Below are 16,381 nucleotides of genomic sequence, written 5' to 3'. Positions count from 1 at the left end.
GAGACAGAAATCACAAACGCGCACATATATGTATGCGCAGAAACATTGTGGCGGGGGGGTAGTTGTGCGTTTCCTGAAGCCGAGGGGTGGGGGGAGGTGTAGGTAAGGTGGAAAGGCCTTCCACATGGCAAGCAGCAGACCCCCACACCCTGCCAGCCCCATCTCACTGCTCCCCATTGGATCAGGAAGCCCTGCTCTCCAGGCGCAGTGCAATGGGGGTGACACAGCTGCAAAGGAAAGGCACTCTGCACATGCTCAGGTGCTCGTCAATCCTTCAGATATTCCAGTGCCGAGACCTGCACTGGGAGAGACGGAAGCAAATGCCGGGGCTGATGCACGGGGCTGTCCCCTAGGCAAGAGAAGGCGGAAGGCCCCCCCTGCCTCCCGAGGCGACCCTGTGGGCTTGGCTCAGCCTCACCCGTCAGCCTGGGAAAGGAGGCCGAGGGGCAGCTGCGGCGCCTAAAGACAAGTCCTGGACCTGGAAGCTGCCATCTTCAGGGAGGCTAGGAAGCGGGGGGGGGGGGCTCCCCCACCACCTCCCTTTTCTGGAGCAACAGGAAGGCAGCGCAGCTCAGTGCCCTGCCCAGCACCTCACCTCCAGAGCAGGGCCACGGAGCAGGGCTGGAGCAAAGGCAGGCAAGGCTCACAGGCCCTTCAGGAAGGGTCCAGGAGATGCCCCTCTGCGGGGGGGGGGGGGGAGCACTTTCACACCCAAGCCACGTGGCAATCAAGATGCAGATTCGCCCCTGGTTGCCCAGGGACTACGAGGCACAGCCCAGATTCTCTGGAGACACTGCAGGCTTTGGGGGGGAGGACGGGCGGAGAGGTTGCTAGCCAGGGCAGGGGCACAGAGAACCGGCAGGGTAATGCCACAGTGCCTGGCAGAGACTGCAGACAACTCAACGTGGTGCTACTGGGCCAAAGTGAGGGGCCTGGGTAGGGATGCTGGAGAAATTTGAGACAGGTTAAAATGAGCGTGGATTTCCAAGAATCCGACCTGTGGAACCTACTGCAGAGTGCCTCCCTCAGGCCGTGCAGAGCCCGTGGACTTTCCGATGACTTTTTTACTTTCCCAAAATGTACACATATAAATCCGTAGAAAAATACGTAAGTTTCTGCTGAGAAAACGTTGAACAGAATGGGGGACATTACACCAAATGTTATGTACTGAGGTCAGTTATGTAATTACACAAATATTTACGTCACTATTTGCATATTTTTCTGCATAACGAAAAAATATTCGCTTCCATCTCTTGGAGGACGGCGGAAGGAAAGGTGCCTGACAATCCACGAAACACAGACGGAGCAGACTGTACACAGTCCGCACATCCAGAGGCTGGGATGAGTCCCAGAGGGATGCCCGGGTGCCAGGGTCCCCACGCACCAGGCAGACCAAGAGGGTGCTGTGCTGGGACCCAGACAGGGGGCTCGGGAGCCCTGCCAGGGGGCCGGCGCCCCATGGGAGCCACGGGGCAGCAGCAGGCGAGTCCCCTCCATGCCTTGCGCCCTGCGCAGACATGCCCCTCCTCACTCTGGCTTGCCAGGGCAGGGCATCCACCGGGTGCCCAGAGGCTTCCACCATCACATCCCTAGGATCCCGTGTGAGGCTAAAAGGGTGTGGAAAAGAAGCGGCCGCGCCAGCTGCTCTGTGCGCCAGCCAGAGCGCAGGCTCCCTCAGCTGCCTGGGCCACTGCCCCCCCACAATGTGCATACAGCGCTAGTGGCCAGAGCCGTCACCCGCGCCGGGCCTGGCCTGGGTTCCAGCCAGGAATACAACACTGGCCCACTACCACGCTGGGCAAGACATTTTCTAGCACTTTATTTCTCCACAGAAAAAAATCCATTTCACAAGTCCATTAGGAACAATAAAGGGATACTGCTATCTTATTTCTTTTATCTTTTTATCGTTTCTTGGTCACCGCTCTGGAAACTGTTTAGTTGTGGAGCAGCACAAAAATGGTGTAAATAAATAAATAAATAAATAAATACTAATTAGAAATACAATATTAGGCTACCTTGTAATCGGTGTTTTTCAGGTGATTACCTCCAGTAGCAGATCTGTGGGAGAATACGGGTCTGCCACGGAAACAGAGATCTCACCCAGTGTGACGCGAAATAGGGCATCAGCAGCAAAACCCAAGGGCCCAGCAGCCTCAATGGCACAGAGCTGGACTCTGCTGGAACTGGGGAGCCCCAGCGGCATTTCATGCACAGTTCTTTGGGCTGCCAGAATTAAGTTGTGCAGCCTTCGCCAACCCTGTGCTCTCCAGCTGTGTTAAGACTACAACTACCAGCATCCTCAGCCAGCCATGCTGATTCTGGATGCTGGGAGTTGTAATCCAACATATCTGGAGGGCAGCAGGTTTGGGAAAGCTGAACTAGTGTGTCAGTTTTCAGCACCTTTCCTTTTTTCTTACATTTAAATAATGTAAGGGAAATACATGCTACTGCCTTTAAATTTTTACAAGTATTCCAATAAAATATCTACATAATATTTAATATTTCAGGTCAAGTACTTGTGGCCTATTGGGACAAAAAACTAACACGAGGTGCTTTTTTACAGTTTTGTTTACTAAATACGAGTCATAAAATAAACATGCTAAATTTGATAACTCTCTAGAGCATCAAAAAAATTCCAATGCAAGCTGAAAATTTTCTGATACAAATCACCCTATGCAAATTAGCATAACCTGCCTGGGAAAATTTTCAGATTCAAAATTTTCCAGGAAATCCACATTGCTCCAGGCCAAGAACCACAGCATTAGGAAAGAAAACATCTTTGGCAACTTTTAACTTCAGGCAGCCATAGGAGAGTACCGCTTTGCACGTAGGGGGCCCATCCCAGGTTCCTTCATCCCCATATCAGGGTCACGTAGTGAGCAGATGATGGGGGAAACTCCTCTCCACCAGAGACCTTGGACAGCCCCTGCCAATCAGAGTAGGCAATTCTGGGCGAGGCAGAGAACAAGTCTGACCTGGTCTCAGGTGGCTCCCCATCTCTCTAAAAGTCCAGACATTTAGCAACATTCCCAGCTAAGGAGCATGAATGCCTAGCAGCAGGGAAAATATCAGAAGAGGGCACTCTGAATCTGGCAGAGGCACATCAAGATTTCAGACACAACATATGCAAAGCTTTGTTTCTGTTCTCATCTCCCTGACACACCCCATTAACCCTTGGCAAGAGTTGGTGTGGGGGAACAACACAGCCAGCAGCAACTCCGTCTGTCACAGGATGACGCACCAAGGGAAGGAGCATGGCTGTGGCTGTCAGCGGGAGAGAAAACAACACAGCCTGAAGACCAGGAGACACCACCCCTCCCAGGGCACAGCACCAAGGCACAGGCTGGCAGCCGCAGGGCCCTTCGCTCACTGGGACTCCCCAGACAGCCCAGCTCCCACCATGGGGCAACCGCGAGAGACGGGGCTCGCTGCACCGGACAAAAGAGGCTATCTGGATCTGCCAAGTGTCCCCCCCTTTGATGCAAATGCTCCCAGCGGGCCGGGGGCAACAACACCCAGCACTCGGGGCATTTGTGGGGCCCATGCTTCCGGCAGAGGCACCGGGCAGCTGACCCCTCGCCTGCTCTGCCCCCAGCCCAGCCGCTGCCATCCCATGCTTCTCCCGCCCCCCCCAAGCTGCCTCCCCAGGCAGTAGCAGCTGCTAACGTGGGCCATACAACCCCCCCCCCCGCCATTTCCCGTGGATGTGTGGTGATGGGCTGGGGGCCAAGCGGCTGCTGAGCCCCAAGCCGTTACACCACCGTCCCCACAGTCAGGCAAGGAGGCGGCCACGGCAAAGGAGAGCAGCCGGTCCAAGGCCCCCACACCGCGGGCCGGGCCAGGCGCCGGGATCCTGGAGAGCCCAGAGCTCTGCTCGGGGCTCGAGGGACGTTATGTCGGGTCCGGAGGGCGACCTGCGGAGGAGCCCCGGGGCGCGCCGGCGCCTCCCCCACGGCGCCGGCGCGGGGAGGGCGGGGGTGCCGCGGAGCCCCAGTCCCCGCCCGGCGGCAGCCCGGGCCCCGGCGGCGTCTGCAAGGCCTGCCGGCCGCTCGGGAGCCGCAGCGCCGCGGGGAGCTCTCGCCGGCGGGCCCCGCGAGCCAGGCCCCGCGCCGCACCTCGGCCGGCCCCTCGCGGGGTCCCCGCCGCGCTCTCCGGGAGGCCGCTCCCGCACAGGCCAAGGGGCCCATCGCCGGGGCCCGGGGAAGACGCGGCTCGGCCGGGCCCACAGCGCGCCGCCGCCCGGCGCCCTTCCGCCGCCAGGCCTGCCCGCGCGCCCCGGCCCAAGCGCCGAGCCAGAGCCGCCGCCCCGCCCCAGCCCGGCCCGGCCCGGCCCGGCCGTCCTACCTTGGAGCGAACCGCCGGAGCTCACGTCCCGCTCGCGCAGCAGCTGAGGGCGAAGAGGCGCCGGTCAGGGGGGCCATTCGCGCGCGCCTCGGCCCGGCCCGGCCCGGCCCTCCTCCGCTCGGCGCCGGGCCGCGCCCGCCGGGCCCGCGCCGCCGCTCCCCCCCCGCCTCCGCCCTCTGGGCCGCGTCGAGCCGCGCCCCTCCCTCCCTCGCGAAGCGGAGGAGGCTCAGAGGGAGCGGCCCGCCTGGGCCGGCGGGGCGGGCGAGCGGCACGTCCCGATGCGCCGCGCCGGCGCCCCGCCCCCTGGCGGCCCGCGCCGCGGCCCCCGGGAGCGCCGCTCTGCCCGAGGGGCGCCGGGGGAGGCCGCGGGGCCCGACCCCCGCGCACGGCACGACGCGGCGGAGGCCCCGGCGCCGGCGAGCCCGCCGCCCGCGGGTACCTGAGCGCCGCCGAGGCCGCCATCTTCGCCGCGCCGCGCCCGCCGCCCGGCCAGGCCCCGCCCAGCGCGGGGCGGAGCCTCCCCGCCGCAGCCCCCGCCGGGCCGCGCCCTGGCCGGGCGGCACGGCGCTCCGGGGCCGGCGCGCTCCGCACGTGCCCGCAGGCCCCCCTGGGGCTCGGCCTCCGGCCTGCCGAGGCGGCGGCGCGCGAGCGGGAGCCGCTCCCGTGCCCGGCGGCCCCGCGGACCTTGCCTGGGCCGCGCGGCGCGGCGCCGGCGGCTCCCGCGCGCCCGTCCGCGCCTCGCGCTCGCGACGGCCCCTCTGCGGCGAGGGCAGGCGCGCGGACGCCAGTGCGAGGCGCGGGGCGGCGCGGGGGAGGCGCGGGCGGGCGGCTCGGGCGCGTGGCGGAAGCGCCGCTCCGCGCGGCAGGGCCGGACGGGGGCGCGATGGCCGCCGACCTGGGCGGCTTGAACGGCGGCCGCGGCCGGTTCCCGCGGGAGGAGGAGGCCTCCGTGGCGCCCTGGCCTGCGGGCTCCGCGCCGCCTCCGGTGCCGGAGCCAGCGAGCCAGGCGCACCGGGGTGGGGGACGCGGGCGGGGGTCCTGCCCTGCTCGGGCCCCGCGCGCCGCTGGTTGGCCGCGGGGCGGACGGACTGGGTGCACCTCGGTCCGATGCAGGCGTGGGCGCCGCTGGCAGTTCGCAGCGTCGCTGGCGCTGCAAGACGAGCAGGCGGACCAGCTCTGATGGCGTCGGAGGTGTGCCTAGGCCCTGCAGGAGGGCTAGAGTTGGCATCCGGCCTGGCTGTGGGGCCTGGGCCCTGGGCTGGTGTCTCTGGGGTTGCAGGGTAGCCACTTTTCCGATTAGGGCTCTTCCTCAGGCACTCTGTCTATCAGGTCTAATCCCTGAAATCTATTCCTCACCTCCGCTGTACATTCACAAGGGATATGATTTAGGTCATGCCTGAATGGTTTCGTGGCTTTCCCTACATTCTTCAATTTAAGCCGAAATTTTGCAACAAGAAGCTCATGATCTGAGCCACAGTCAGCTCCAGGTCTTGTTTTTTCTGACTGTATGGAGCTTCTCCATCTTTGGCTGCAAAGGACATAATCAATCTGATCTCGATATTACCATCTGGTGATGTCCATGTGTAGAGTCACCTCTTGTGCTGCTGCAAAAGAGTGCTTGCTATGATCAGCGTGTTCTCTTGGCAAAACTCTATTAGCCTTTGTCCTGCTTCATTTTGTACACCCAGGCCATGCCTGCCTGTTATCCCGGTGATTTCTTGACTTCCTACTTTGGCATTCCTATCCCCTATGATGAAGAGGACATCTTTTTTGGGTGTTAGTTCTAGAAGGTGTTGTAGGTCTTCATAGAACCGCTCAACCTCAGCTTCTTCGGCCTCAGTGGTTGGGGCATAGACTTGAATTACTGTGATGTTGAATGGTTTGCCTTGGATTCGTACTGAGATCATTCTGTCGTTTTTGAGATTGTACCCCAGTACTGCTTTTCCCACCCTTTTGTTGACTATGAGTGCTACTCCATTTCTTCTAAGGGATTCTTGCCCACAGTAGTAGACATAATGGTCACCTGAATTAAATTCGCCCATGCTTGTCCATTTTAGTTCGCTGATTCCCAAGATGTTGATGTTCAGTTTTGCCATCTCATGTTTGACCACCTCCAGCTGACCTTGATTCAGTGATCTTACATTCCAGGTTCCTAAACAATATTGTTCTTTACAGCATCGGATTTTCTTTTCACCACCAGACACATCCACAGCTGAGTGTCCTTTTGGCTTTGGCCCAGCCGCTTCACCCTTTCTGGCGCTACTTGGAAATACCCTCTGCTCTTCCCCAGTAGTATATTGGACACCTTCAGACCTGAGGGGCTCATCTTCCGGCGTCATCTCTTTTAGCCTTGTGATATGTTCCATGGGGTTTTCTTGGCAAGAATACTGGAGTGGGTTGCCATTTCCTTCTCCAGTGGACCACATTTTGTCAGAACTCTCTGCTATGACCTGTCCGTCTTGGGTGGCCCTGCACGGCATAGCTTATGGCTTCACTGAGTTACGCAATCCCCTTCGCCACAACAAGGCAGTGATCCATGAAGGGGCCTTGGGTCCTACCACCCACCCTATTCACTTTCTCCCCATCATGCATAATTTTATATATCTCAGTAATCCCCTTACCTGCCTTTTCTCTAAGCTAAAAAGCCCCAAATGCACTTGTCCTCACCTCGGATCATTCAGTTGCCCAATTTGCACCTTTCCTACAATATTCTTTTTGGTGACCAGAACAACAGTCAGGGCCAGAAATACTGGAACAAGGATAACTGTTTTGGCAGTTGGCCTCTGTACACCACCACATTGAAGTTGAAAGGAAACACACCCAGATGGGAGCAAAGTCAGGACTTTCAGCTGTAATTCAAGGGGTTCGACAAAAGTGGGGCACTAACCATTCAGGAAGGACAGCCAGTGGCATACACACACACCCATCGTTGGGGGCTCATAAGTAATGGAACAAACCAGCATCATTTCAAACTTAAGGATCACCTTTAATACCTGGATGAAAATCCTTTGCAGTCAATGACTGCCTGAAGTCTGGAACCCATGGACATGACCAAATGCTGAGTTTCCTCCCTCGAGATGCTTTGCCAGGCCTTTACTGCAGCTGCCTTCAGCTGCTGCTTGTTTGTGGGTCTTTCTGCCTTCAGTCTTGTCTTCAGTAAGTGAAAAGCATGCTCTATTGGGTGGAGATCAGGTGACTGACTTGGCCATTGAAGAACATCCCACTTCTTTGCCTGGAGAAACTCTTGGGTACCTTTTGCTGTATATTTTGGGTCATTATCCATCTGCAATATGAAGCAGTGTCCTATCAGTTTGGCAGCATTCGGCTGAATCTGAGCAGAAAGTGTACCCCTATACACTTCAGAATTCATCCTGCTGCTTTTATCAGCAGTCAGGTCATCAATAAACACCAGTGACCCGGTTCCATTGGCAGCCATACATGCCCATGCCATAACACTGCCTCCACCATGTTTGACAGATGATGTGGTATGTTTTGGATCATGAGCTGTTCCTTTCCTTCTCCATACTTTTCTTTTCCCATCATTCTGGTACAAGTTAATCTTGGTTTCATCAGTCCAAAGAATCTTATTCCAGAACTGGGCAGGCTTTTTTAGGTGTTTGCTGGCAAAGGCTAATCTGGCCTGTCTGTTCTTGAGCGTTACCAGTGGTTTGCACCTTGTTGTGAAGCCTCTGCATTTACATTCATGAAGCCGTCTCTTGACTGTAGATGTTGACAATGACATGCCTACCTCCGCAAGAGCGTTCTTGACCTGGCTGGATGTTGTGAAAGGGGTCCTCTTCACCATGAGCAGAATTCTGCTGTCATCCACTTTAGTTATCTTCTGTGGTCTTCCAGACCTTTTGCTGTTGCTGAGCTTGCCAGTTAATTCCTTCTTTTCCAGGATGTTCCAAACTTGTGTTGGCCACTCCCACTGTTTTTGCGATCTCTCTGATGAGTTTATTTTGTTTCCTCAGCCTAATGATGGCCTCCTTTACTCACATGGATACCTCTTTGGACCTCATGTTGGGGATTCCAGTGAACAGATACCAAATGCAAATGTGACACTCAGAACCACCTCCAGGCCTTTTATCCTCTTGATTGGTCATGGGGTGCCCAGGAAACAGGCCACACCTGGCTATGCAGCTGCTTGTCAGCCATTCATTCCATTATTTATAAGCCACCGATGATGGGGTGTGTGCATGCCACTGGCTGTACTTCCTGAATGGTTCTTGCCCCACTTTTGTCACATCCCTTGAATTACAGCTGAAAGTCCTGACTTCGCTCCCATCTGGTTGTGTTTCCTTTCAACTTTAGTGTGGTGGTGTACGGAGGCCAACTGCCAGAACAGTTATCCTTGTTCCAATATTTCTGGCCCTGACTGTATACACAGTATTCCAAGTGTCTGCTGACATCCGAGCTTTGTATAAGAACAACCGATTGGTTCAAAATTGGGAAAGGAGTACGACAAGGCTGTGTATTGTCGCCCTGCTTATTTAACTTATATGCAGAGTACATCATGAGAAACGCCGGGTTGGATGAGTCACAGGTCGGAATTAAGATGCCAGGAGAATTATCAACAACCTCAGATACGTGGACGATACCACCCTAATGGCAGAAAGCGAAGAGGATCTAAAGAGCCTCTTGTTGAGGGTGAAAGAGGAGAGTGCAAAAGCTGGTTTGAAACTCAACATTAAAAAAACGAAGATCATGGCATCTGGCCCCATCACTTCCTGGCATATAGAAGGGGAAGAAATGGAAGCAGTGACATTTTCTTGGGCTCCAAGATCACCGCAGACGGTGACTGTAGCCATGAAATTAAAAGACGCTTGCTCCTTGGGAGGAAAGCTATGGCAAACCTAGACAGCATAGTCAGAAGCAGAGACATCACCTTGCCGACAAAGGTCCATCTAATCAAAGCTATGGTTTTCCCAGTAGTAATGTATGGCTGTGAGAGCTGGACTATAAGGAAGGCTGAGCGCCGAAGAATTGATGCCTTCGAACTGTGGTGCTGGAGAAGACTCTTACGAGTCCCCTGGACTGCAAGGAGGTCAAATCAGTCAATCCTAAAGGAAATCAATGCTGACTGCTCATTGGAAGGACAGACTGAAGCTGAAGCTCAAATAATTTGGCCACCTAATGTGAAGAGAAAACTCCCTGGAAAAGACTCTGATGCTGGGAAAGATTGAAGGCAAAAGGAGAAGGGGATGGCAGAGGATGAGATGGCTAGATAGCATCACCGATGCAGTGAATATGAACTTGAGCACATTCCGGGAGAGAGCAGAGGACAGGAAGGCCTGGCATGCTATGGTCCATGGGGTCACGAAGAGTCGGACACAACAACTGAGCAACAACATTATAATATTGGTAGTTTTATTTTTGATGTATTTTTGATTCATAATGATCTCCAATATGGAAGTTGCCTTTTTCACAGCAGTGGCACACTGGGTCAACATTTCATAAGAACATAAGAGCCCTGAGGCTGCATCAGATCCCGGGTCCATCTAGTCCAGCATTCTGTTCACACCTTGGCCAACCAGATGCCCATGGGAAACCCACAAGCAGGGCATGAGCGCAACAGCACCCTCCCACCCATGTTCCCCAGCAACTGGCATACATAGGCTCGTTGCCTCTGGTTCTGGAAGTAGCACATAGCCATCAGGCCTAGTAGCCATTAATAGCCTTCTCCATGTATATGTCCAACCCCCTTTTAAAGCCATCCAAATTGCTGTCCATCACTACAGCCTGTGGTAGTGAATTCCATAGTTTAACTATGCACTGTGTGAAGAAGTCCTTCCTTTGATCTGTCCTGAATCTCCCACCCATCAGCTTCATAGGATGACCTCTTTGGGTTCTAGTATTTTGAGAGAGGGAGAAAAATGTCTCCCTATCCACATTCTCCACACCGTGCATAATTTTGTACACCTCTATCATTTCTCCCCTTACCCTCTTTTTCCCCCCGAGCTAAAAAGTCCCAGCTCTTGTAACTTCCTCTTATATGGGAGATGCTCCAGCCCCTTGATAATTTTAGTTGCCCTTTTCTGCCCTTTTCCAGCTCTACGGTATCTTTTTTTTGGTCTGGTAACCAGAACTGTACACAGTACTCCAAGTGTGGCTGCACCATAGATTTGTATAGAGGCAGTATGATATTCGCAGTTTTATTCTCAATTCCTTTTCTAATTATGCCTAACATGGCTTTTGCCGTTTTTACAGCGGCCACAAACTGGGTTGACATCTTCATTGAGCTGTCAACCACAACCCCAAGATCTCTTTCCTGGTCGGTCACCGCTAGCTCAGATCCCATCAGGTTGTACTTGAAGTTGAAATTTTTTGCCTCACCGTGCATCCCTTTACACTTGCTTACACTGAACTGCAATTGCCATTTAGATACCTATTCTCCCAGTTTGGAGAGATTCTTTTGGAGCTCTTCACAATCCCTTTTTGGTTTAACCACCCTAAGTAATTTGGTGTCATCAGCAAACTTGGCCACTTCACTGCTCCCAATTCCTGATCATTTATGAGCAGGTTGAAAAGCATTGATCCTAATATAGATCCCTGTGGGACCCCACTTTTTCCTTCCCTCCACTGGGAGAATTTGCCATTTATTCCTACTCTCTGCTTTCTGTTCTTCAACCAGTCACTGGTCCATAACAGGACCTGTCCACTTATTCCATGACTGCCAAGTTTGCTCAGTAGTCTTTGGTGAGGGACTTTATCAAAAGCCTTTTGGAAGTCTAAGTAGATGTCTGCTGGATCACCCCGTCTACATCCCTCCATTGCAAGAACTGGCCATTGATTCTTACCTTCTGCTTCCTGTTCTTTAACCAGGAGCTGATCCATGAGGACTCCTGTTGGTCCGACTGCTAGGTTTGCTCTTGAACCTTTAGTAAGGGTTCTGCATGTGTTGTTTCCCATGCTGCTAAAAATACAACCACCCAGGCAGCTGGCCTGTGGAGTTGGGCCTGGTGTCTGGTGTGATCTCTCCCTCCCGCCTTTCCTTTCTCCCCACTGAAGGGACTTGACCCTGGAAACACTTCCATCCAGTTCCTCAGCATGTGGCAAAGAGGGAGTAAAATGCATATGCACACCCCCACTACACCATCGTCGTCTCCGCTCGGAGGGAGCCCACCACCACCTCTGTTTGGCCCCCGGGATCCCCCAGCTAGCCCAGCTCAGCTGTCTGGCAATGTATGCAAAAAGATGTCACGGAGTATGAATGTAGCATGCATTGTGGATAAGAATTCAATGTATTTTTCATAGTGCTATTCCTAATAATCTGCGCATGCTAACTGCAAGCACAGAGTGGTTACTTTTATATATGTTATAAGCCAGCTTCAAATGCAAAGCTGTGTACTTGGAACTGGAGCAAAAAAGCTTGCCCCAGGTGGGTTGATTCTTGGAAGTAGTAAGCTCATCACCTCATGAGGAGATGGACCTTCTCAAGAGTCCTACAGCCACCTGTAAATCTGGCTGTATTGAGAGGCAGCTCTCTTAAGGCTAGATGCTGAAGAATATGTTTGGCCACAGCATGAAGAACTTCATCAGGAGGGCCTTAAACTGAATCCTACGGGGAAGGGAGATGCAATGTGGGGGTAACAATGAACATAGGCGCATGCACTGCAATGGAGAGAACAGCTCTGATAGCGCCCAATAATAGTCTTCAGACACATGTAGGAAGAAAGCCAGACTATGAAGCACATGGTCTTCCATGTCTATATACTAATGCCCAGAGTATGGGAAACAAACAGAATGAACTTGAACTCTTAATACAAGAGGGAAATTATGACTTGATAGGTATAACTGAGACTTGGTGGGATGACACGCATGACTGGAATACAGCAAATGAAGGATATAACTTGTTCAAACAGAACAGGAGGAACAGAAAGGGAGGTGGGGTTGCACTGTATGTGAAAAAGACATATCTCTGCACAGAAATACAGGAGGAGGAGCTTGGTAGCCCCATCGAGAGCATCTGGATCAAAATAAATGGAGCAAAGAATAAAAGGAACCTGGTGGTCGGAGTCTACTACCGGCCACCCAATCAAGGAGAAGACGAGGATGAAACTTTTGAAAAACAAATAGCCAATGTTTTAAGGAAGCATGATGCAGTAGTCAAGGGGGACTTCAATTTCCCCGATACGTGTTGGGAGACAAATTCTGCAAAACATGGCCCCTCCAGGAAATTCCTGACTTGTGTGGCGGATCACTTTCTCCTACAGAAAGTAGAGGAAAGAACTTGAGGATCGGCTATCCTTGATTTCATCCTAACCAACAGAGATGACTTAGTGGATAAAGTAGCAGTTACAGGAACTCTGGGGGAAAGCAACTATGTTGTGTACTTGAGTTCTTGGTTCTAAGGGAAGCAAAAGCCGAGTGCAGTCAAACGCGTACCCTGGATTTTAGGAAAGCTTATTTTAATGAACTCAGAACAATGATCAGTAAGGTCCCATGGCAAGCGATGCTAATGAGAAAAGGAGTCCAAGATGGGTGGGAGCTTTTAAAAAAGGAAATTCTGAAGGCACAATTACAAACAATTCCAACAAGAAGAAAAGGTGGAAGACAAGAGAAGAAACCAATGTGGCTTCACAAAAAGCTTCGGGATGACCTGAAAACAAAAAAGGACACATATAGGAAGTGGAAAGAAGGACAAGCAACAAAGGAAGAGTACAGGCAGGTAGCACAGAATTGCAGGGATGGCGTCAGGAAGGCTAAAGCTGAGAACGAGCTGAGCTTAGCGAGGGATGCTAAAAACAACAAAAAGGCTTTCTTCAGCTACGTGCACAGTAAAAGGCAGAGGAAAGAAATGGTGGTTCAGCTATTAAATAAGGATGGCAAAATGATAACAGCTGACAAAGAAAAGGCAGAGGTGCTCAATTCCTGCTTTGGCTCAGTCTTCTCCCAAAAGAGGGTCTATGACCCCCCTGGCAAAGGCGAAGTGCAGGCTGAAGGGGCAGGATTGCAGCTTGAGATTGATAGGCATATGGTCAAGGAACACCTCATTACTTTGAATGAGTTCAAATCTCCAGGGCCAGATGAACTGCATCCTAGAGTCATAAAGGAACTGGCAGAAGAACTCTCAGAACTGCTGTCCATTCTCTTTGAGAAATCATGGAGGGCGGGGGAAGTGCCCGATGACTGGAGGAGGGCTAATGTCCCTATCTTCAAAATGGGTAAAAAGGAGGAACCTGGGAACTACAGACCAGTCAGTCTGACATCAATCCCTGGGAAAATTCTGGAGCAGATGATAAAGCAATCCATCTGGAAGCACCTTGAAAACAATGCTGTGATTACTCGAAGCCAACATAGATTTGTCAACAAGTCCTGCCAGACAAATCTGATCTCATTTTTGGATCAAGTCACCTCCCTTGTAGACCGTGGGAATGCTGTGGACATCATCTACCTCGACTTCAGCAAAGCTTTCGACAAAGTGCCCCATGATATCCTGATGAGCAAACTAGCTCAAAGTGGGCGAGATGAAACAACGATCCGGTGGATCCACAGTTGGCTACAGAATCGGACTCAAAGAGTGCTTATCAATGGGACCTTCTCCAACTGGGGAGAGGTAACGAGTGGGGTACCGCAGGGCTGAGCCCTGGGCCAAGTGCTCTTCCACATTTTTATGAATGACTTGGAGGAGGAGGTGCAGGGAATGCTGATCAAATGTGCAGATGACACAAAATTGGGCGGGATAGCTAATGCTTTGGAAGACAGAAACAGAATTCAAAGTGATCTTGACAGACTGGAGTGCTGGGCAGAAAACAACAGAATGACATTGAATAGGGATAAATGCCAAGTTCTGCACCTAGGAAAAAGAAACCCAATGCACAGTTAAAAGATGCGGGATACGTAGCTCAACAACACTGCAAGTGAGAAGGATCTTGGAATTGTGGATCCCAAGCTGAATAGGAGCCAACAATGTGATGTGGCTGCAAAAAAGGCCAATGGTCCTTTGGGCTGCATTCATAGAAGCATAGCTTCCAAATCCCGGGAAGTACTAGTTCCCCTCTACTCAGCACTGGTTAGGCCTCATCTGGAGTACTGTGTCCAGTTCTGGGCACCACACTTTAAGAAGGATGCAGACAAACTGGAGAGGGTTCAGAGGGGGGCAACAAAGATGAGGGGAAGAAGACTGAGGGGAAGATAGGATAATGCTCCTTGAGAAGACTGAAGGGAGATAGGATAGCACTCTTCAAGTACTTGAAAGGCTGTCACAGAGAGGAAAGCCAGGATCTCTTCTCGATCCTCCCAGAGTGCAGGACACGGAATAATGGGCTCAAGTGACAGGAAGCCAGATTCCGGCTGAACAGGAAAAACCTCCCAACTGTCAGAGCAATACGTCAATGGAACCAATGACCTAGGGAGGCGGTGGGCTCTCCCACACTGGAGGCATTCAAGACGAGGCTGGACAGCCACCTGTCAGGGATGCTCCGACCTGGATTCCTGCATTGAGCAGGGGGTTGGACTTGATGGCCTTGTGGGCCCCTTCCAACCCTACTATTCTATGATTCTAAGCTAGGTGCAGGAGTAAGACCAGGCCTGAAGCTTTGCTTGATGTCATCAGCGCAGAAGTTCTAAAAAGTGAGATTTTAACATGGCCACCCAGAGAAATCCTGAGGGAACGAGAAGCCCACCAAACATGAGGACCGAAGCTCTGCTTACCATGCCTGCCAGATACGGAACTGTAAGATCTTAGCAATGACTGTTGGTTGAGAGGAATAGAACTTTAGTATTACTAGCCACTATTTCCATTATGTTTCTAATCATCCTAATTGCTTTGTACCTAGTAATGTGTTTTGCTTGTTTTATTTTTGTTCTCTACTACTCTTTGAGCAATAAATATATATTTGTGATACCACTTTGTGTTACTTGACTTTAGGGGTGTTTCAGGGACCACAACCGGTATTTATTCTTGAAGCCCAGGACACTCAGCTGGGATTTAAACATCTGTTGCATAGCAAGATCGGTCCATACAGCCACTGTTTGCTCTCTTGGTCAGGTGAGTCACAGACACCTGTTCAGGGAAGAAAAACAAGCTAGACAGATGGAGTGGGAATGAGTCTCCCATCTCAAGGGAAGGAAGATTGTGTGTGTGTGGGAGGGTCCAAATAGTTTCTTGTGAGGAGCAACTGCTGGATGGGAGCGCGCCAAAGGAAACAGGTGCGCAGGTAAACCATTGCATCCGCCACTCTCCAGGGATGGACAAATGTGCCTCCTGGTTCAGAGGCAGGCTGCACACCACCATGAGCTAATCTACACTCTTGCTTTAAAGTGGAGGGAGAGCACATCAGGGTTGCTCGTGACAGATGCACTGTGGCAAATTCACAGCCACCCTGCTGCTTCCCTCTTGAAAAGGCGCTTGTTCAGAAAGTCCTTTTACTCGGTTTTTCTTAAATGGGGCTCTGGAGTGGTTCCCTGGCACTGTGCTCCGTTCCTCCCACACACATGGAATCCTGGGCATGCCGCTGTGACTTGCCAGTGACATGGCCAAGGGGTGGGGCTGCTCTCCCCCTTCCCCCCCATTGGCAGTAGGGCTGCTTCCACAAGAAGTGTCCTCCTTTTCCCATTCATAATAGCAGTAGCCGTTTCATTCACAATAGTGGAGTAGCCTGTTTATATGTAGTGCACAATAAGGAATACATAGAGCAGGAGAAAGGGCAGCCAGTAGCGGGAGCCTGCAGCTGCCATTTCGCAGTTGTGTAACTGCGATATACCTGCAACTTCACAGTCGTGTGATCCATGTACAACTCAGGAATACCCAGAGGGGAAGGAGAGAGGGCGGCCAGTGCAGCACGGGAGCCTGGACAGGGCTGGGAACAAGCCTCCCCAGTCACGGGATCGCGCCTGGTCGCCCCTCCAGAGCAATGCAGCAGTTTGCGTTTTCCATTCATAAATGGCAGCCCCTGAGTTGTTCATGCCTCCCCTTCAGAACAGTCCCATGTGTGTGATTTTCCTGTGTGTGTGTGGGGAGGAGGCTTAGTTCCAGTTGGGGAAGTGGTGGCAGCAGCAGTAGCCACTGCTGCTGGCCCCAGAGGGCTGGCCA

At 52.7% G+C, this 16,381-nt stretch overlaps 2 protein-coding genes across 5 annotated transcripts in view; both read right to left on the bottom strand.

The window, feature by feature from the left end:
• The window catches only part of FHIP1B (FHF complex subunit HOOK interacting protein 1B), a 39,380-nt gene extending 34,549 nt beyond the window's left edge, over positions 1 to 4,831 (bottom strand). For 2 of the 4 annotated variants that reach the window (XM_084842152.1, XM_084842151.1), the window contains exons 1-2: positions 4,784 to 4,831; positions 4,345 to 4,387 (exon numbers count right to left, since the gene is read on the bottom strand). Coding sequence is in view for 2 of the 4 variants with exons in the window: in XM_084842150.1 (XP_084698276.1) it covers positions 4,345 to 4,421 (77 nt within the window). In the remaining 2 variants the exon portion in view is untranslated. Of the gene's footprint in view, positions 1 to 4,344 lie in introns of all 4 variants that reach the window. The other 2 variants (XM_084842150.1, XM_084842148.1) reach the window with 1 other exon arrangement.
• Positions 1 to 16,381, bottom strand: part of LOC146349164 (uncharacterized) — a 225,069-nt gene that overhangs the window by 120,526 nt on the left and 88,162 nt on the right. The window lies entirely within an intron of this gene.

The sequence above is a fragment of the Heloderma suspectum genome, chromosome 3 (genome assembly GCF_057233095.1).
Source record: "Heloderma suspectum isolate Gila_16-S chromosome 3, 16-S_ref, whole genome shotgun sequence".
NCBI lineage: Eukaryota > Metazoa > Chordata > Lepidosauria > Squamata > Helodermatidae > Heloderma > Heloderma suspectum.
This window is presented reverse-complemented; position numbering and strand designations above follow the sequence as displayed.